This window comes from Moschus berezovskii, chromosome 3 (assembly GCF_049115385.1).
Source record: "Moschus berezovskii isolate FMDL1 chromosome 3, NW_MosBer_1.0, whole genome shotgun sequence".
Classification (NCBI taxonomy): Eukaryota; Metazoa; Chordata; class Mammalia; order Artiodactyla; family Moschidae; genus Moschus; species Moschus berezovskii.
Window position 1 is genome coordinate 31773073 of NC_142462.1, and position 21568 is coordinate 31794640.

The following is a 21568-nucleotide window of genomic DNA, read 5'->3' on the forward strand; positions in this document are numbered from 1 at the left end:
TAATTTGATTATAATAACTTCAATTTACAGTAAGCTAAGCAGAAAGTTATGACAAACCTAGAGAGTATATTAAAAAGCAGAGACATTACTTTGCCAACAGAGGTCTGTCTAGTCAAGGCTATGGTTTTTCCAGTGGTCATGTATGGATGTGAGAGTTGAACTGTGAAGAAAGCTGATCGCCGAAGAATTGATGCTTTTGAACTGTGGTGTTAGAGAAGACTCTTGAGAGTCCCTTGGACTGCAAGGAGATCCAACCAGTTCATTCTAAAGGAGATCAATCCTGGGTGTTTATTGGAGGGACTGATGCTAAAGCTGAAACTCCAATACTTTGGACACCTCATGCGAAGATTTGACTCACTGGAAAAGACTCTGATGCTGGGAAAGATTGGGGGTGGGAGGAGAAGGGGACGACAGAGAGTGAGATGGCTGGATGGCATCACCGACTTGATGGACATGAGTTTGAGTGAACTCCGGGAGTTGGTGATGGACAGGGAGGCCTGGCATGCTGTGATTCATGGGGTCGCAAAGAGTCGGACACGACTGAGCGACTGAACTGAACTGAACTGAACTGAAGCACTTATATACTGAAATATTTTCTAATTTTATTAGCCTAATTAAGTATGCAAACTTCATCATCGTTTGTGTATATTAAATTAAATAAGATAATGTGATAACAATGAGATAACACATTGAAATCCATACCCCAATATCTAGCACAGCATAAAGGGCTCATTGAATAAGCTGCAATTGCTACTAGTACCAATGACTCTGGACAATTTCATGAATTAAGCCTATTAAGTTTTTGATAATATAGAAAAATAATAAAAATAAATAAAGATCATTGCAATTCCTCCATCCAGAAATAAACATTGTTATTTGGTTGTACTCTCATACACTGATCATATGTGATCATATATAAGTATGTAAGTATAACTTGAATATCTTCAGTAATGCATTCATTAGTTGGAATTTAATTTTATTGTATGTAACAGAAATCCTACAGTGACTTAAGGAAATAGAGCTTTACTTTACTCACACAACAAAGAGTGTCCAAGGTTAGTATAAAGTTAAATGATGTTTTTGGTGTTTGAGAATACATCTATCTTTTGTTTTGTGATTCTTAATGTGCTTTACGGTTGCCAAGTGGTTATTGTACCATCAGGTATCACATGGGGAGATGAAAAATGGTGCAAAGACAAAAAGCCTTTTCCTCATGACATTTTGCCAATGAGACAACATGTATTTGAAAAATAACCAAATAGATTTTGTAGAAACAAAGGGAAAAAATATTAAATTGGAAAATAGTTTTGAAGAAATTACCCAGAATGCAACATAGAAAAAGAAGCAGGTTATAAGGAAACATTTGGAAACAATGTTTACTTCCTATATAAATTTAATAAATGTTATAATCCCACAGGGAAAAATAGAGAAATTGGGCTGAAAGTAATGTTTGAAATGGTAATGGCTGGCAATTTTCCAAATTTGTTAAATGTTATAAATCCTTAGATTCACTGGACAAAATTAATTCAAAAACATAAAAGACATAAAACAGCAACAAATATCCACACCAAAGGCAAAATGAGGTTAAAACAGAGAGAAAACTGTAGATTACCTACAAAAGAATAATTTACAGATTTACAACACACTCCTCAACTGCAATTATGGAAATCAGAAGACAGTGATCTAATACTTTTAAAATGCTAAGGAAAATAAATAGTCAACCAAGAATTCTGCAACCAGCTAAATTATTATTCAAGAATGAGCAAGATTTTAAAAAAAATGGCAAAATCAAGATGAAAAGTCAACTTTTTATCATGAAGTTTTTCCAACAGAAATGGTTGAAAAAACATTAAACACTTATATATGTCCATGTATATTCAACAATTAATATTCCACCATATTCACGATCATCTATGATGCTTTACTTCTTATGTAAACTCAAAAATATCAAGTACTGATGAACCATTTAAATGCTTCATTAGTAGACATAATGAAATTTCCTTCCTAATTAATTTGGCCTGTAAACTAAAAAATAAGGACATTCTTCTATAAAGCCACAATGCCATAATCACACCTAAGAAAAACAACTTATTTACATTTAATTTTTATGTTATTTAATATATAATCCATATTCAAATTTCCCACTTGTTCCAAGATGACTTCTACAACTGCTTTTTCAAACCAGAATCCAGTCAGGGTTCACAATTATGTTTGGTTGCTGTGGTTCTTCATTGTTGTTTAGTCGATAAGTTGTGTCCAACTCTTTGCAACTCCATGGACTGCAGCATGCCATGATTCCCTGTCCTTCACTTCTTTTGGAGTCTGCTCAGACTCATGTCCATTGTGTCGGTGATGCCATCCAACTATCTCAGTCTCTTTTAATTTAAAATAGCCTCCATTTTTTCCCCATGACTTTTTGAAGGGACCAGGCCAGTTACATTATAGAATGCCTCGATTTGTATGATTGTCTCCACAGAGTATAATTTGACATATTCCTCAATCCCCTGTATGTCCCATAGAATAGGAGAAATACCTGGAGTACATGTTCTGGATGCAGAAGGCTATAGTATAGAGCAATGATTATCAAAGTGTAGTCCCCAAAGCAGCAGCAGGATCACTTGGTAACTTGCTGCACATGCACACTCTTGGCCCAAACAACATCTACTGAATTAGACACTCAGGGCTGACCCAGGAAGCTACATTTTAACAAGCCTTTCAGGTGATTCTGATGCATACTCCCACTAGAACAACCAGTGTTGAGGCAAGAAACAAGTTTTAGGATCAGATTCTCCTGGATCTAAACACCAGCTCTGCTAGTAATTACATGTTTTGTTTTGGACATGACTTTGCTTCAGCCTCCTGATTTTTAAAATGGGGGTGATATCTTCTTTTGGCTGTCAGGATGCTTATTACGCAAACCATTGCAACACCTGATCTGACACATGACAACTGCATGATAAGTTGGACTGTTCTGTTGGTTAGCCACTTGGTTTTCCTTTTAGTTCATGTAAAAGCTAATACTCAAACTAAATGCTACTGGATTAGTGGGGGGCAGGGGGATAAGCCATGTTGTAGTAGAAAAGGAACCTCTGGATAGAAATCCCCACTCTTAGAAACAACTAATGCACCTATTAACAAGCAATATAAGGCCACCCCCATCTGTATATCATGCCTAGAGTGTTTTCCAAGTGTGAGGAGGATAGCTGACTACTACCTTTAGAGCTTTACATTTCTTTCATATAAAGTCTCCAAAAACAAAATTAGGGAAGAAAGGATAGAGTATTTCATTGCATTTGAAATCTTTCTTCTTAATCCACATTCTTAATTCATAGATAGGTTGACTATAACCCTCCCCCAAATTGGCAGCATGACCCTAATTAATCTATCAATCTTCAATTCATTTTCCACAAACCAAACATTTATAATGAACTTAGTAGAACTCCCTATGTAAGCTCTTAAAATTGTGCCTTATAGTTTTATAGTTTCTATATTTGTTCTTCCTGTGATGTGCACATTGAGGATGATAAATTCTTTCATTGGAAATAAACTATACTTGAAAATGTTTATAAAGCAATTGTAACACCACATTTTGATTTTATTACTCTTCACCCTAAATTAAGAAAGAAATCAATTGTATTTGAAATAGCATGAGAAGCAAGGACAACTTGAAATTTCTTCAAATCCAAAGAATAAAATTAAAAAACACAACTGGAAGAAATATTTGCAGCATATACAATAGGCAAAAGTTAATGCCCATTATATCAAAGGATCCTATAAATCAATTTGAAAACTAGTGACAAAAGATGTGGACATTTATAGAAGGAAATAAATGTGACGTCCAACAATCAGCCTCACTAGTGAGCAAGTAAGTGCAAATTAAAACAATGAGATGCCATTTTCATCCTGCAGTTAGGCAAACACTGGAAAGGCTGGTGAAGTGGGGGAGAGACAAAAGCATAACTCATACATAATCGGTGGGAGTGTAAACTAGTTCAAATTTCTTGCAAGGGCATATGGCAATGTGACAGTACCCATGCACATACAAAATACGCAACCTATTCAACACAGCAACTAAATTTGAAATCTCTCTACTACAGAAGTAGCTGGACACACACAAATCTATAAAATATATATATATATATATATATATACAGATACATGTATAAAGTGCTAGTTGAAACATTTTTTTGTAATAGAAAAACAGTAAAAAATCTAAATGGTCACTCATAGAAAGTTAACTTATGGCACATCCTTACAATACAAACTATTGGATTAAGGAATCATTCTATGATAAATCTTGAATACAAAACAAAAACAAAAACATACACACATTTTGAGTAACATAATGCATTCCCTTCTCTAGGGGATCTTCCCAACTCAGGGATCAAACCCAGGTCTCCTGCATTGCAGGCAGTTTCTTTACCAACTGAGTCACCAGGGAAGCCCAATATAACGCGGAGTAATGACAAAATTAGAATCCTGTCAGCAAATAAATCTTTATGTATATGTATGTGAGTGCACATGTATACACACACAGGAGGCTGGACGCATACTTACAAAACACTTAATAGTGATACTACTGATACGAGGAACTGGAAAGGTCAAAGGGGAATTTCACTTTTTACTGTTTTCTTGTTTATATTCATCATAAGCAAAATGTGAGTTTTTGTAATTGAAAATGTAGACAGAGTCTGAGGAGAACAGCAAAGAAATGGAAGACTTGCACCAGCCACTTGTAATGGGAACAATGCCATGAGCCCCTCTCCTAAGGCAGAGTGTCCCTGCTGCCTGTGGGTTGGCAAGAGCTCAGACTGTGGGCTTTGCTGGTCCAACAGGTGTTGGTACATTCCATCACTAGCCTGGCACTGGGCCTCTGGAGAGGAATAAACAAAGCAATGGCAGTCTCGAGAAGATACCATAGGAAATCCAAGCTTTGAGGACTAGCCTTTGAGCTCCAAAGCTAGGGAAGATGTAGATTCTTATGACCTAAGATTTGTTTATTCTGTTTCTTTGAAGTTAATGCCAAGAATCCAAGTGGCTTAAACTGCCCTAAATATTTTTTCCACATTTGGTCTATTAGTCCATTTACAGATGCATGTGTCTATCTGAAAAAGAAAAAGGCTCCGTTTCTGCACATGAGACTCAGTATCTTAAATATAAAAATCCCCACATGGATTCCATTGGTAACCAAATTGATAAGAGTATTTTGTTCTCAGTTTTGAGGCATGTATTGTAGTAAAGAATTTGCCTCAAGACATTAGAAACACCTAAGGTTCTATATCCGAGAGAAAATTTCAGTTTGGGATTAGGCATCATGGCAATTGTGATAAAGACTGCTCAAAACCCAGAAACATATGCTCTAGACTTTTTCCTTTATAGCATTATTTCATTGTTTTAAACTGCTGAATAAACATTTGGAAAATACTAATTTAGAATTTCTTTTTCAGACTTTGCGTTTGCAAACAATGTAGACAAGTAAGTGATTTTTAAACTTTACTGTTATTATGTTATTTCATAATTGTGGTGATTCCCTAAATTATTCCTCTTTCCCCAAATGAATTTTAATGAGTTAAAAAATGATTAACTCTTTGATAGGAAAAATCACACTGTCTTCCTGTGATGAATGATTTCAAGCTATGTATTTATATTTGATATATTTAGGGTTTTTAATATTATTATTATAACCTAAAATAAATGAAGAGGTGGAGTGAGGTGGAGGGAGAAGTTAGGAAAAAAGTTAAACCTGATATTAAAAATGAAGGTCCTTACTTCCTTTTTACTTTTCCCCCAAATATGTTCAGTGAGCACAATTATTAATATTTTATACTCACTGGAACAAAAGAAATATTTCACAACTGAAAAAAATCTTAATTTATGAATATTGATAAATTTTAAAAATCATCATTCTTTTCATTTTGCACTAAGGAACTTTTTCTTTGGATTCAGTCTTGAAAAATATAAAATCTTTTTATAAAATGTAGCATAATGCAGAGAAATAATAACTTTTCAATAAAATGCATATAAGATACTAATACATGTCATAGCTATAAATATTTTAATCATTTCATTTAACCACTGACTTTAAACGTGAGTGCAAGAATAGTCCCATCTATACTGACATCTATTATAGCTGATCCCAAATATGTCCATTGTATTTTTAAAATACACAATAAAAACAGTGTTACTTGTCCTGAAAGTCATTTGTCAGTAGAGCTCTAAAGTTATTTGTCAGTGGTACTATACTACAAATAACAGAAAAATATGGCACTGACACCTTTAAATTAAAAATGTGTTTTGGTCTAATTGATTGTTTGCTGACATAATTGCCATTTTTGCAGAACTGTGTTTGATGACCCAGAAGATGCTGTTCTTGTAAGGTCCATGAAGCGATCGGCAATGGCTATTACCTCTCTGAACTGGGACACAGTGCCAACACAAGAGGAAAAATACCTTGAAGAGAAAGACACAGGACCTACCCAAATGCTTACAATCACGCTGAGATAGCCCCTGGGGTTTCTAGAAATCTTAGTAGTTTTCAGTTATATATTAAACTTTTCTGTGATTAGCATATTTCTGTTTTTACTGTGGTGTTATTTGAAATATTAGGATGTAAACAGAAACACCAAGGAAAAATAATTCCTACATTTTCTCTAAAGTTTCTTTTGAAGTTAAACATGGGTATAGAAATATACGCAAATCCTAAGTTTTAACAAATTTCCAAAAAACTGAACATGTACATGTAACTATCATCCTAGATCAAGAAATAGAACATTACCAGTATTCTAGAAACCGCCTCATTCCTGTTACCAGTCCAATGACCAGTTACTACATCATCCTGATTTCTAAACCATGTATTGCATTTCTAAACACATACACTAGATATTAATACACATTAGTATGGTTTCTAAACCACATATTAATGCTTTTGAAAGGCATATAAATGGAGTCATAGAAGCCGAATTGTTTTTTCTGGCTTCTTTTACTCAACATATTTTGTTGGCAGCAATAATTCTGTTGTGTTCTTTGATATATATAGTATTCCAGTGTATGAAGATGACACAAGGTATGACTTTCACTCTCACCTTTGGAGGCATTTATCAGTTCTGGGTGTGAGCTTATAATCTGTGGTTGGCCTACCCAGAAGCACTCTGTAAGAGGGAAGCAAAAACAGAAAAGTTTTCAGCAGTTGCCTGGTGCTGAGACACAAAACTGGACATGTAAGGTAACTAAAAATATATTGCTGATATTCTCCAGCTAAGCTCAAGAGCTAGATAAAAGCTTATAAAAAGCAGAGCAACATGTCCCCTTATCTGATGGTGCCTAGACATTATCACACTGTACCAGAGACACACTGTAGAAGTGGGGCTGAAATCAAAAGCAAGAGATGAAAACCCGAGAGGGAGTAGTGAACCGTTGCCAAGAATCTGTGACCTCCATTTACCTCGGGGCACACATGATTCTGTGCACAGCTAAAATCTGCAAAGTCTGGTATGGTGGTTGGCAGAAGGTTACAGCTGAGGAAAAAGAGAGTTTCATGAGTGGCTGATATAAAGGCAAAAATGATGGCATGTGGCTTCCAAGATTACTTCACAGGAAGAATCAAAATGTTCTCTTCCTCCCTCTCCTTCTCACTTAACCTGCATGAAGCCAGCTGTCATGTCATGACACTTACGCAGTCCTCTGGAGAGACCAATGTGGTGAAGAATTGAGACCTACTTCCAGAAGTAAGTAAGGAACTAAGTCCTCTGCTGACAACTATATGATTTACAATTCTTCCTCCAGACCCAGTTAACCACCTTGCAAGTGGGTCTTCCAGATCAAATTTAAGCCTCAGAGGACTGCAGCCCTGGTTGAAAGCTTCATAACACCCTCCTGAGAAACTCCAAGCCAGAACAGCACCATCAAGCCGCTTCTATTTTTGGCCCGCAGGAATTTCATAAGATAATGCTTACTGAAGCTTCAAGCTGATAAATTTTGGGATAATTTGCTATATAGTAATAGATAATTAATACAATGTGTGTGTGTGTGCTCAATCACTCAGTAATATCTGACTCTTTCCTTATGGACTGTAGCCTGCCAAGCTCCTCTGGCCAAGATATTTTCCAAGCAAGAATACTGGAGTGAGTCATCATGCCCTCCTCCAGGAGATCTTCCCGACCTAGGGACTGAAGCCGCATCTCCTGTGTCTCTTGCATTGGCAAGGTGGATTCTTTACCACTGAGTCACCTGGGAGGCCCCAAGTAACACAATAACCCAGCCTAATCCATAATGTTGGAAGTATTTGTTGTAAGTAACGATATCTTGTAAAGCCTCTGGCAAGCTGAGAGGGCTTACAGTGGGGTCTTCAAGGGTCACAGTAGCAGCAGCAGAGAGCTAGCCACTGATCAGTTCGAGGAATGCTACTGCATTCATTCTAGAACTGGGAGCCTGAGCTGAACTCATCATGAACTGAGTACCATGAGACCCACCAACCAATAATGTTGAGTGGGCAGAGCAACAACCTATTTCAGGATGGAAATGGTGTATTTTGACTCAGATTTAAGATGGCTCATAAACCGCACAAGCAGTATTACTTTTTAATTCGACTGCAGTAAATGGAGGATGGGGTATTGCAATACTCAGGTAAACCACTAAAAGAATAGTAAAAAAAAAAAAAAGGTTATTTTTAATCCCACAATCGCTAAAAAGAAAGAAAATTTTATTCCAATTGCAAAAATAGGGCTAACAAATTTTACTTAATCTTTTTAGAGAACTAATGGAAATTATCTCATTTGTATGAAAAAGATTTGTTTCAAAATGCACTCCTCAGTACCGGGTACTTCTGGTTCAAGAATGAAGGCCTATTAGTTCCATGACAGGAAAACATTACATTAAATACCATTTGGAGAAAAGGACAAAATAAAATACATGATCCTTACCTAAATAATCTAAAACTCTACCAAAATGGAATACACAATTGAGAGAGTCTTTAATTACTTGCTTCAAAAAACAAAGACCCATTCAAATGGATTCGAGAGGAAGCACATTTATTTCAGGATCCATCACTTGATCTTTTAACTGGGGAAGAGAAAACACTGATACATAGATTTGTGGAGGGCTGCAGTTATAAGCTGCTGCTGCTAAGTCACTTCAGTCGTGTCCAACTCTGTGTGACCCCATAGACGGAAGCCCACCAGGCTCCCCCGTCCCTGGGATTCTCCAGGCAAGAACACTGGAGTGGGTTGCCATTTCCTTCTCCAATGTGTGAAAGTGAAAAGTGAAAGTGAAGTCGCTCAGTCGTGTCCGACCCTTAGTGACCCCACGGACTGCAGCCTACCAGGCTCCTCTATCCATGGGGTTTTCTAGGCAAGAGTACTGGAGTGGCTTGCCATTGCCTTCTCCGCAGTTATAAGCTAGGGCTCTGGAATTGGACAATCTAATTTAGTTCTTCCACTCACCAGTTATGTTACTTGGACAAGTTAGTTAATTTCTATAGAGGCTTTAACTTCCTCTTCTTTAAAATAATAAGTTACTTCAGAGAGTTGCAAGGATTTACTAGATCATGTATGTAACGTGTTAAGTAGAGTGGCTTTCTCAAAGTGCTCAATATATGTCATCTATTACAGCTGACCCTTGAACAACTTCAGTTTGATCTACAAAGATTCACTTGTGGGCAGATTTTTTTTCCAATAAATATGTAGCACAGTACTACATGCTCTGTAGTTGAATTCACAGATGTGAAACTGCAAATATGGAGGACAGATTGGAAAGTTATACTTGAATTTCTGGGAGGGTGGGCACCCCAACCCCTGTGTTGTTCGAGAGTAGTTGTGCCCCTTAGGAACTACACCTAGCATCAGAGACTGATGTTTTGGTGTTCATTCAAACTTGTACACATTGAAATCTAATTCCCAGTGTGATGGTACTTGGAGGTAAGGCCTTTGCGAGGCAATCAGGTCATGAGGGCGGAGCCTCATGGATAATAGGATTAGCAAGCTTATAAGAGGCCAGAGAGCTAGGCCTTTCTGCTAATGAGGACACAGTACAGTGGCCCTCTGTAAACCAGGAAGAAGACACGCACCAAGAACTTGACCAAGCTGGCACCCAGATCTTGAACTTCCAGCCTCCAGAACTGTGAGAAATAAATGTTTGCTGTTTAAACCACCCTGCTGCTAAGTCACTTCGGTCGTGTCCAACTCTGTGCGACCCCATAGATGGCAGCCCACCAGGCTCCCCCGTCCCTGGGATTCTCCAGGCAAGAACACTGGAGTGGGGTGCCATTTCCTTCTCCGGTGCATGAAACTGAAAAATGAAAGTGAAGTCGCTCAGTCGTGTCAACTCTTTGCAACCCCATGGACTGCAGCCTACTAGGCTCCTCCATCCATGGGATTTTCCAGGCAAGAGTACTGGAGTGGGGTGCCATTCCCTTCTCCATAAACCACCCTAATCTATGGTAATTTGTTTTAGCAGCTCAAACTAGGACATGCGGTCTATTAGGGTTCTTCAGAGATACAGAATCAATTGGGTACATGCATATTTACAGACAGCAATTTATTTTAAGGAATTGCCTCATGCCATTGGTGTGGGTGGGGCTGGCAAGTCCAAAATTTGCAGGGTAGGATGATGCAGACTTGAAATTCAGGTATGATTTGATGTTTCAGCTTTGAGTCCAAAATCCACAGAGCAGGCATTTGTTTGTTGGAGTTTATTTTTGCCTCTGGTTGTTGTTTCCATGTTACTGGCTTCTTCCGCCTCAAATCTCTGATATATGAGGCAGAAAGAAAACAGACAAAAAACTTAAGTATTATTGCCTGGTCCTGAGGGGCCTAGCCAGTCTGCCTTCTTCTGTTTGTTTTACATGTAATGTCCAGGGTTTTCAGTCTTCAGTTCAGTTCAGTTGCTCAGTCGTGTCTGACTCTTTGCAACCCCATGAATCACAGCACGCCAGGCCTCCCTGTCCATCACCAACTCCTGCTGCTGCTGCTAAGTTGCTTCAGTCATGTCCGACTCTGTGCGGCCCCAAAGACGGCAGTCCACCAGGCTCCCCCATCCCTGGGATTCTCCAGGCAAGAATACTGGAGTGGGTTGCCATTTCCTTCTCCAATCCACGAAAGTGAAAAGCGAAAGTGAGGTCGCTCAGTCGTGTCTGACTCTTAGCGACCCCATGGACTGCAGTCCACCAGGCTCCTCCGTCCATGGGATTTTCCAGGCAAGAGTACTGGAGTGGGGTGCCATTGCCTCCTCTGACCAACTCCTGCAGTTTACCCAAACTCATGTCCATCGAGTCAGTGATGCCATCCAGCCATCTCATCCTCTGTCGACCCCTTCTCCTCCTGCCCCCAATCTCTTCCAGCATCAGGGTCTTTTCCAATGAGTCAACTTTTCGCATGAGGTGGCCAAACTATTGGAGTTTCAGCTTCAGCATCAGTCCTTCCAATGAACACTAGGACTGATCTCCTTTAGGATGGACTGGTTGGATCAGTCTTACTTAGGAGGAGGAATAAGGAAAAGTATGTATACACTATCTTCCCCGAAGTGTTGAGATTTTTTTTTTTAATGTAGCTGAACTAGTTTCATTTGTGGCTTCTGAGTTTAGTGTCACATTTAAGAAGGCCTTCTTCATGCCAAAGTCACTAAGAATTCATTCAGGGTTTCTTCTGGAATTGACAATTTTTTCACATTTAAAATTAGTCATTTGGCATCATCCCTGAGATTAAGTAGTTTTATGTAAGTGTATGAATTTGCTAGCTACACTGCCCTGAATTGATCAATTATATAGCTACCTGATTCATCGCAGACAAATTAAGATCACCATTTAAAAAGATGCCTTTAATGATTTATAAAACTAGAATTTTGTCTTTAAAGGACATAGAAACTAGGCTAGAGTCACCTTTTGAGGGGGGGGAATCTGTTTATCTGCTATTCAATCATTATTAGCAGGAAGAAGAAAGTTGTTTTTACTAAATTAAGATCTTGCTTTTTGTCCATGCAAATGATGCTTTAATATTATCACAGCTTACATAAACATTATTAATTTCTATACAATTGCAAACAGATATGCTTTTCCAAAATAAACATTCAGTTCAGTTCAGTCACTCAGTCGTGTCCGACTCTCTGCGAACCCATGAATCACAGCACGCTAGGCCTCCCTGTCCATCACCAAATCCTGGAGTTCACTCAAACTCAGGTCCATTGAGTCGGTGATGCCATCCAGCCATCTCATTCTCTGTCGTCCCCGTCTCCTCCCACCCCCAATCCCTCCTAGCATCAGAGATGCAAAAACACCTTATAGTGGTAGCTTCTTTTCCAACCAAAATGGTAACTGTAATCCAAAACTTGACCTGCCTTTGTACTTTTTCTAAGAGCATATAATCTCAAAACTTTTATGTGCCTTTGTTTTCCTTTTAATTATATTTATATATATTTAACTTTTGAAATTTGGTTCCATTAAGTTTTTAAAGGAGGTCTTAATAATTCTTTGCATTTGATTTACAGAAAGCCAAATGAAAAATTTGCTCATGTAACCAAAGGACGCAAACCCAGTGTGGACCATGTCAGAGCCCAGTGAATTTGACACCCTTCCCTGCTTGTATACCTCTCTTATCTGTATCCACTCAGTGGCCGCATTCTCCTAGGTACCTCCACATGTCAGCTTCTGAACTGAATCCCTATAACTGATGATCATCCCAAGGGAGAAACAAACAAAAATCCTCCCTCTTTGGCTTCAGGAAGGTAAAATCTCTGAGAGGTACTCTGATGGGCCTCGTTGTGGCCAAGGAAGCAGGTCACTGCTGCTGCTGCTGCTGTTAAGTCACTTCAGTCGTGTCCGACTCTGTGTGACCCCATAGACAGAAGCCCACCAGGCTCCCCCATCCCTGGGATTCTCCAGGCAAGAACACTGGAGTAGGTTGCCATTTCCTTCTCCAATGTGTGAAAGTGAAAAGTGAAAGTGAAGTCGCTCAGTCGTGTCCGACCCTTAGCGACCCCATGGACTGCAGCCTACCAGGCTCCTCCATCCATGGGATTTTCTAGGCAAGAGTACTGGAGTGGCTTGCCATTGCCTTCTCCGAAGCAGGTCACTACTGGTTATTATAAAACTGGGAGACTAGGAAGACATCTATCTCCCACTCAGGAAGGGAAGTGATTTGCTTCAGAAGCAGGGGAGATGGTCCTGAGAAGATAAAAACACTATAGAACTATTTCAAGTATTTCTGTTGTTTAATATCCAATAATACTAAAACTCGAGTAAACTCATAAACATGATGGATGACTAAAATCAGTCATCTTTTTAAGGGCCGAAGGGTTACCCATCACATCCTATAAAATAATGGCTTGCCTACAGAGCTCTATTATTATCTCATGTCTGCAGAGAAACTACAGCAATGGTAACATATTAAGAGTGTACAACGTTGTAGTCAAACTGCAGACCTTGCTGAGTTCCAATTCTGTACTTTTGGATGATCGAGTGGGCCTTTTTAGACTTTAACTTCCTTATCTGTGCAGTGGGGAATAAAAATAAAGCCTAATTCATGGGGTTGTTGTGAATATTAAACAAAATAACTTTAGAGATACAGTAGCTTTCAGTGTTAGCTATTATTATTACCTAGTTGATAAAGAATCTGCCTGCAATGCAGGAGACCTGGGTTTGATCCCTGGGTTGGGAAGATCCCCAGGAGAAGGAAATGGAAAGTCACTCCAGTATTCTTGCCTGGGAAATCCCAAGGACAGAGAAGCCTGGCGGGCTACAGTCCATTGGGTTGCAAGAGTCAGGCATGATTTAGCAACTAAGCCACCACTGGTCAAAAAGCACAATCCAATTTTTGAATAAACCCATTGGCTAATTTAATATTTGATTATATCAGCTCTGAGTACAAGACATTACAATGGTAAGACTATTCTAATCCTTTAGGTCCTGTTTTTGAGAAAAGTTTCTTGATGGCATATTGAAAATAATTCAATATGGTAAAAAAAAAAAAGAAAGGGTAGCTGGATGACCACCTGTTTTGATGGTGTTATAATGGAATCATCTATTTTTGGTTATTTATGACAAAGAGATTACCATCAGAACCAACCTCATTTTTCTTAAATTCCATTTTCTAACCAACCCTTCCCTGAAATATGTCTATAGAAGTTTTGATACTGACATGGCTTATATCTGAAGTCCTCTTTGTCCAACTGGAAAGTTACTATTAATGCCAGCTGTATCTGTGTTGGAGTTCTGACTCATATTAGTATTCATTTCACTAAAACCACCTGTATGTTGCCACATCTAGATTCTCCTACTCCCTTTGGCTTTTCAATAACCTTTCATGCTATCCAAAAACAGGGACCATGATGATACCACATACCCAAAACATAATTAAAATCAGGGAACTCGGGTTAAAAATTTACCTGTGGAAGAGGAAGGCCTGGAAGGACCATTTTTCTAGTCAAAGATAAACGTTTATCAGTGTGTGTAGATTGAGGGACTTCAATGAGAGAAGGGGGGGCTTGTCATGATGCACAAGTGCAGGGAAAATCTGCCTGTTGAATTCCTACCCACTTAACCCTAAACAGTGATCTGCTCACAAGAAGTCTTCCTACAGCAGCACAGTACAGGGTGTACAGAAGATGTACATGTTGGGGCTGGGAGAAAAGTGAGTGTAAGGAAGAGAAAAAGCAGCAAGACAGAAGAATCTGATCCGTGAAGTGAGGTGAGAATTCTTGCCATTCTGATTTACAATTGTAAATATTAAAATAATTATTACTGTGTTCTCCAGTATTTGCTGTTTCCTAAAATGTTTTAAGTTCTCTAATATGTCCTTACCATTACTTTGCCAACCAAGGTCCATCTAGTCAAGGCTATGGTTTTTCCCGTGGTCATGTATGGATGTGAGAGTTGGACTGTGAAGAAAGCCGATCGCCAAAGAATTGATGCTTTTGAACTGTGGTGTTGGAGAAGACTCTTGAGAGTTCCTTGTACTGCAAGGAGATCCAACCAGTCCATTCTAAAAGAGATCAATCCTGGGTGTTCATTGGAAGGACTGATGTTAAAGCTGAAACTGCAATACTTTGGCCACCTCATGCGACGAGTTGACTCACTAGAAAAGACTCTGATGCTGGGAAAGGTTGGGGGCGGGAGGAGAAGGGGACGACCGAGGATGAGATGGCTGGATGGCATCACCAACTCTGTGGACATGAGTTTGAGTGAACTCCGGGAGTTGGTGATGGACAGGGAGGCCTGGCGTGCTGTGATTCATGGGGTCGCAGAGAGTCGGACACGACTGAACGACTGAACTGAACTGAACTGAACTGAACAGCAATAAACTATGAAAAAAGATTTAAATTGGCTCTATTAGTAGGCACAATTTATTTTACAATCAACACATGGGAACTTTGAAACACAGCACTGTCTTCAAATCTCACTCTAGCTCGATTTAACTACTCAGACACTAAAAACTGATGCCAGCACAGCCTATAAATGACAGTTATAAATCAGTTTGTGGACAAAAAGAACCCCATGAAAAGCTTACAGGAAGGTCACAGCCTTTCAAGTGGAAAATGGCACATGAATCAGTTTTATAGTAACTGTGGACACAGTATGTTTAGACTTTGTTTAACCAACAGTTTCATCAAACATCTTTTTTTAATGCACATGCTGAGATAACTGTGGCTATACCTTAATTCCTCCAGGGGGGGATTTGACATTTCTGAAGGTACAAATACTGTAGATAAAATGTCACTGCAGGAACTACATAAAGTTCAGTCTGCTCAGGATAAATTCTATAGAAAACTACCATTAGCTGAACTATGTCAGAGCTCCTTTAACATGTAGCTTTTCTTCATTTCATCTTAATAAGTAGCACTTTACCATAAATGCTATTTATATAAAGCATTTTATTTACATATAAGTTATGATTCTTTTAACTACCCATCTCTATGGCTATAAAATTTTTCTTTTCCTGAAAATCTCCTCTCTCCTACAACTGTTCTTCTTGCCTCTTTGTTCCCAAGAACATATATTTCTTTTTTAAAAGGAAATTTATTTTCCTTTGAGAACAACTGCTGGGAAGCCTGCCTCAGAAAGGGAATAGAAATGTTTCTCCTGCATTTTGAAAAAACGTTTTTCTCTCTAGGAATATCTGTCCTATTACAGAACAGAATCAGTATGAAGTCAGGGCGTGGTGGACAGGGTCTTGTTGGAAAGACCCTTTCTGTGAAATGTGGAATCCCCCCACAGTGCCAGGCAGGCGTGGAGCCAAGCAGGACGCAATCATGTGAGTCCCCAGCTACCTGCCAGGCGAGGACTGTCTGCGCTTGCTCAGACACTTGCTCTGGCCCTTACTCCTCAGACACCTGGGGACCTACAGCAGCCTCCTGTAAGCCTTCCAGCCCAGCATCACTCTGCAGAGATTCTTTCTCGCCTTCCTCAGAATCCTTAGGATTGTCATCCTCTTGGCAGATTCTCGTTTCAGCCTCCTCCGGCCGCTCTTCACCAACACAATTAGAATTGACATCAAGTTTGCTATCTGATAAAAAGAAGAGAAAAAAAAAAGTCATCTGGCTCCTACCATGTGCCAGACACTCTTCTAAGTGCTTTTTGTGTACTAAATCATTTAATACTCATAACAACCACAAGGGGGAGTTTTCTATTAGCATTATTCTTTTACAAATTGAGAAGAGAGGGGGTTTGTTAACTTGCTTATAGTTGCACAGCCAGTGAAAATAAGAGAACTGGCCTTTGAACTCAGGCCTTGAAATCAGGATTGCAGACAAGCAAAATCCACATTCGAATACAGCTGTGCCATGAATTAGCTTGACATACTTGGTTAGGTAAATGCCTATCCAAGGCTGTCTACTTATAAAGTGGGGGATAATAAAGCCTATCGCACATTTGTGGACAATGAAAGAGTAGAGTAGTGTGTGGGATGCACTGATGTCTAACAACCAGGAGTTCTCATCCACTGACAACCCTCCCATATGACTTCTTGAGTATGTGATCAGCTGTTAAGACACCGCTTTCAACACACAGGATATAAAGGTTTGGTCCAGCAATCAGGAGAAAGCAAGACAGAGAGCCTGACTGTTCTATTAATAATCTATTTATACCAGTTTATTTGGTATGAATGCAGTTTTGTACAAATCATCCATTTCCATTAATATGTTTCTCCACCAGGTGGCAAAGGGACATGGTCCTTTGAGGAACAGAGATGAGCATGCTTAGTATCAGAATCACCCAGGTAACCTTTTGGCAACCTATCATTTCCCAAAATGTGTGATACATATCCTATATCCTCTGGGGTGGGACGTGAGAGTGTGGGCTGTTCTCTTCTCCAATATGTGAATCATTGCCAAAGCAACTCACTGTTTCTGATGAAAATGAGTCATACACTTTATGAGGAAAGGAGAGGAAAAATAATATGGAACTCACTGCCCTCACACTTGTGGAAAGTTAAGCTGTGCAAGTTAACTTGTAATTTATAAATTTACTCCATAATTTTACCTGCAGTTTCATAATTAAGAAATTTAAAGGCTTCCAATCTTAAAATCTTCAGGTAGCCATTAGGGGAAACAATGATTTCCTTATTCAAAGACCTTAAAATCCTTTGTGAGCAAAATATAAGTAAACCACTCATTAAGAGTCACATGGCTCCAGAGCAGTCTCATGAATCACAAAGTAGAAAGGGGAATAAACACCATCCTCAGAATTTTATGTTTTTCATTTTCCAGTGCTATCTAGGCTGACTATAGTCTGTACATTATCCCAGAGACTCAAAAGAAGGATATATTTAAGTGTAATCCTGATGTTGGTTAATCCCAGTCTTCCTTGGTTCCCTGAGAAGATGCAGTTCCTGCGTGTCCTGTGTTAAAATAATTGAGCCTTCCTCTTCCTACTGACAAGTATTATGGTCTCGGTTTTTATACACTTACCGTTCTCCTCTTCACTCTTTGCCTTGGCAGCCTCCAACTGTTGCTTCTCATAAATGTCCTTGAGATTCTTACAGATTTTCTTATGTGCAAACCAGTGTGTTTTCTGGCAGGTCTGATCACAATATATTACCTGAAGGCAATTGTAGGTTTATTTTTAAGACATGCAGTCACATGACTTTTCAATTACAACATTAAATCAAGTACTGTGCTGTAAAAATATTAAATTTTCTAGGCGTCCCTGGTGGCTCAGATGAAACGAATGTGCCTGCAATGTAGGAAACCCGGGACTGATACCCGGGTTGGGAAGATCCCGTGGAGAAGGAAATGGCAACCCACTCCACTATTCTTGCCTGGAGAATGCCATGGATAGAGGAGCCTGGCAGGACTCACAAAGCATCGGACATGACTAAGTGACTAACTCCCAATGTGCTTTATTTTAAAACCATGATGTATGAATGTGTATTGTTTACCTTTGCATTTTTTAGCTTACAGTTTTTAACAACACATGGTCTACCAAAGACTCCAACATATGATTTATTTAAGAGACTTCTGTGTGCCAGAACTGATACGGTACAAGGACAAAGAAAATACAGTTGTTGTCCCAGAGGAAGCTAGAGCAGGATGGGGTAGCATGGATGGAGGCTAATAATTAACAACATGATTTATATCCTAGAACAGGACGTAACAGCAATGGGAACACAGAGGAAGCAATGACTCACTCTAAATAAAGGGAGTCGGTAGACAGAGAAACAGGAAAGAAGCATTCCAAGTGGATGGAATATCTTCTACAAAAATGCAAGAATAGGAAAGTGAATGCTGTGTTTAGGACAGCAATACATTTGTGTAAATAGAGCTTAGATTTTTATAAAATTATATGCCAAGCACTGGGCGAGGCTGTTATACATAGAAGGTATTTCAGACTGTATTACTGGCCCCAATTCTTCACTCCTCCCTGCACCCATACATTTTCCCGTGTGACTTCAAAGTTCTTTTCTCTGAAAGGGAGGAGAATTAACTTTAAATATAGCCATGCAACTTGTTTTGGCCAGAGGAATGAGACACCATGGCAATTTCAAGGCTGGACCTCAAAAGACCTTGTATGGTTCTCCTTGCCTACTTACAGCTCTACCATCACTATGAGATGTTCACCCTGGCCTGCTGGTCCAAGGACGACGAGAAACACAATGAACAGACGTGCCCCCGCCCACCACAAACATGAGGGAAAAAAGACTTGTTTCAAGTAATGAATTTTGGAGCGTTTTTATATGTGGCCATACTTAATCATTATAGATGGTCTCACTTAGTTCTCACAACTCTAGCCCCATTTCACATGTAAGGAAACTGAGGCTCAGAGAAGTAAGTAATTAAAGGTAATGAAACTGGAGAAGAAGTTTCGAGCAGAACATGACGGGTTACAGAAGAATGTGCTGAAGAATTTCAACCTTAAAAACAATAGGAAATTAACATGATCTATAGGGTAAAGTGAATGCACAGATGCATGCCTGTGGGTAGTATCTGTATGTGAGAAGAATCCATTCAGATATGCTCTTTATAAAGATAATTCTGGCAGAAGTTGGTAGCAGTCCAGAAAGCTTAAAGATTGGTGACAGAAGGGAGTGAGGGCTTTACAAGGAAGAGCTGATGAAGAGAGAGCAGTTGAAGTCAACACTGGAAGACTGAAGCCTGCATGTTTATGAACTGTTGTAGGTTCTCATATAGCACCAGTCTCAGCCCCCTGTGAATACGTTTTCTCTTGTTTTCTCATAACCGTTCATTCATTCTCTCTTTTTTGGGTGTGGTCGGCATGGAAGCTGGGCAACAGGTGAGCTGGACAGAAGAGGGAACAGAACTACATGTATCCTATAGTTCTTTTTCAAAATTATTTTAAAATATTAGATTCAATACTTCATATCTAATATATTAGAATTTATTAGAAAAAAAAGCCAACTATTACATTTATAGAATATTAAAACTCAGTTACCAACTTCGATGAAATCTAAACCAGATGTCAATGAACTTAACTTCATTCTTACCATTTTGCACACTGAGCATCTTTTACTTGCTCCTTTTTCTCCACAGGTGGTGCAAAATTCAACATCCACAAAACCCACCTGACCAGTGATGGCTTGGGTAAGCACAGAGAATGCAGTGGGATCAGAACCCTAGAGGAAGTAAGAAGAGGAGAAAAAAAAAAAACTCTGAAATCACCAATAGACAGACTACAGAGAAGACACTTCCAGAAAAAGAGACAAAATGAGAGAGAGCCTGCACAGACTTTATGACACATACACCTTTCTGAGTACACCTTTTTCTGCGCCAAGTACATGGGCAGGTAAGTTGTGGATCCAGATGTTCAGAAAGAAAAAATTTGGCTCTATTGTAGAATAAATGTATTTTTCTACTGGGATTATTCAGTAAGCATACAAAGATTTCAGACATAGGACAGTGAACTCAGAGTGGAATTTCCTTCTGAGAATTAAGACAATATATAATACATATTCTGAGGGATAATTTATAGGATACATCACAAATGTTTATCATAATTCTTAAAAGTTCAATGCAACTTAAGTGTTTTAAAGAACTTGTCTATTTAAAGCTATTTACTTGATGTAGATATGCAATTCTAATAGATAAAAATTATCACCTTTATCACTGAAATGCTCCAAACTCTTAAGATTAAAAAGCTATACATGTGGTTGCATTAGATTATTAAGAAAAACCAAAAATATGAAAATTATACAGTTACTGAAAATCAGAATGGCTTGCTAAAGAGGATTTATGAAATTTCTTAACACAGAAAATTATAAGGGCAAATATTTATCTGCCTGGGATAATGCTATTAAGACCTATTTAAATATTTATCTGCCTGGGATAATACTGTTAAGATCTACTTGGAGCCAATTACAGGATATGGAGCGATCATACCTACTCACAACAGTTCTCATTTCTGAGTTTTTCAAATTTGCTTCTTTATTCCTAACTAAAAATGTGGAAATTTTCATCATTTATATTTTTATTTTTATTTGCTTTTCCTTTCTAAGAATATTTATTTTACCAGTTATACATAACAAATAACCAAGTTGGAACACTGTTTTACACTGGACTCATTTCAAAACCATTTTACTCCTCCTGAAAATAAATAATTACTAAGTTTCTTTTTAGTTCAAGAGTTAAGAATTCTCTTTTGGAATGAAGATAATGTAACAGTGAGAAAAAAGAGCTGAAATAAAACCTCAGATACTAGTTATCAGTTAATAATTTCATCAGGAATGAATGTTTATGGCAGTTGTGCTGAAATGACAGTATATCAGATAGTTTGTTCAAAATTCAGGTCCATCTATACATTCTAAATTAGAGTCTCTAAGGATGTGGTCCATGTACCTGCGTTATTACAAGTGATTCTGAAACATACTAGAAGTTTGAGAATTACTGGTACTTAAACGTTTTTACAATTACATGTTCATGTTCAAATATTCTTTTCATAAACATGACTGAGATGGGGTCTCCCTGGTGGCCCAGTAGTACAGAAATCTGCCTGCCAATGCAGCAGACATGGGTTCAATCCCTGGGCTGGGAAGAGCCCAGATGCCTCGGAGCAACCAAGCCCGTGCACCACAAACAATGAACCTGTGCTCTAGAGCCCAGAACCCACATGTGCCGCAACTACTCAAGCCTGCAC

The 21568-nt window shown here is 38.7% G+C and overlaps 2 protein-coding genes across 2 annotated transcripts in view; one reads left to right on the forward strand and one right to left on the reverse strand.

Annotated features, from left to right (window-relative positions):
* LRRC72 (leucine rich repeat containing 72) overlaps positions 1 to 8251 on the forward strand; it is a 70070-nt gene extending 61819 nt beyond the window's left edge. Inside the window, exons 8-9 of the mRNA XM_088833551.1 lie at positions 5448 to 5475; positions 6339 to 8251. Of these exons, the coding sequence (XP_088689677.1) occupies positions 5448 to 5475; positions 6339 to 6504 (194 nt within the window). The 3' untranslated portion in view covers positions 6505 to 8251. The remainder of the gene's footprint in view (positions 1 to 5447; positions 5476 to 6338) is intronic.
* A 758-nt stretch (positions 8252 to 9009) lies between these two features.
* ANKMY2 (ankyrin repeat and MYND domain containing 2) overlaps positions 9010 to 21568 on the reverse strand; it is a 46611-nt gene continuing 34052 nt past the window's right edge. Inside the window, exons 8-10 of the mRNA XM_055420528.2 lie at positions 19923 to 20051; positions 17890 to 18019; positions 9010 to 16487 (exon numbers count right to left, since the gene is read on the reverse strand). Of these exons, the coding sequence (XP_055276503.2) occupies positions 16300 to 16487; positions 17890 to 18019; positions 19923 to 20051 (447 nt within the window). The 3' untranslated portion in view covers positions 9010 to 16299. The remainder of the gene's footprint in view (positions 16488 to 17889; positions 18020 to 19922; positions 20052 to 21568) is intronic.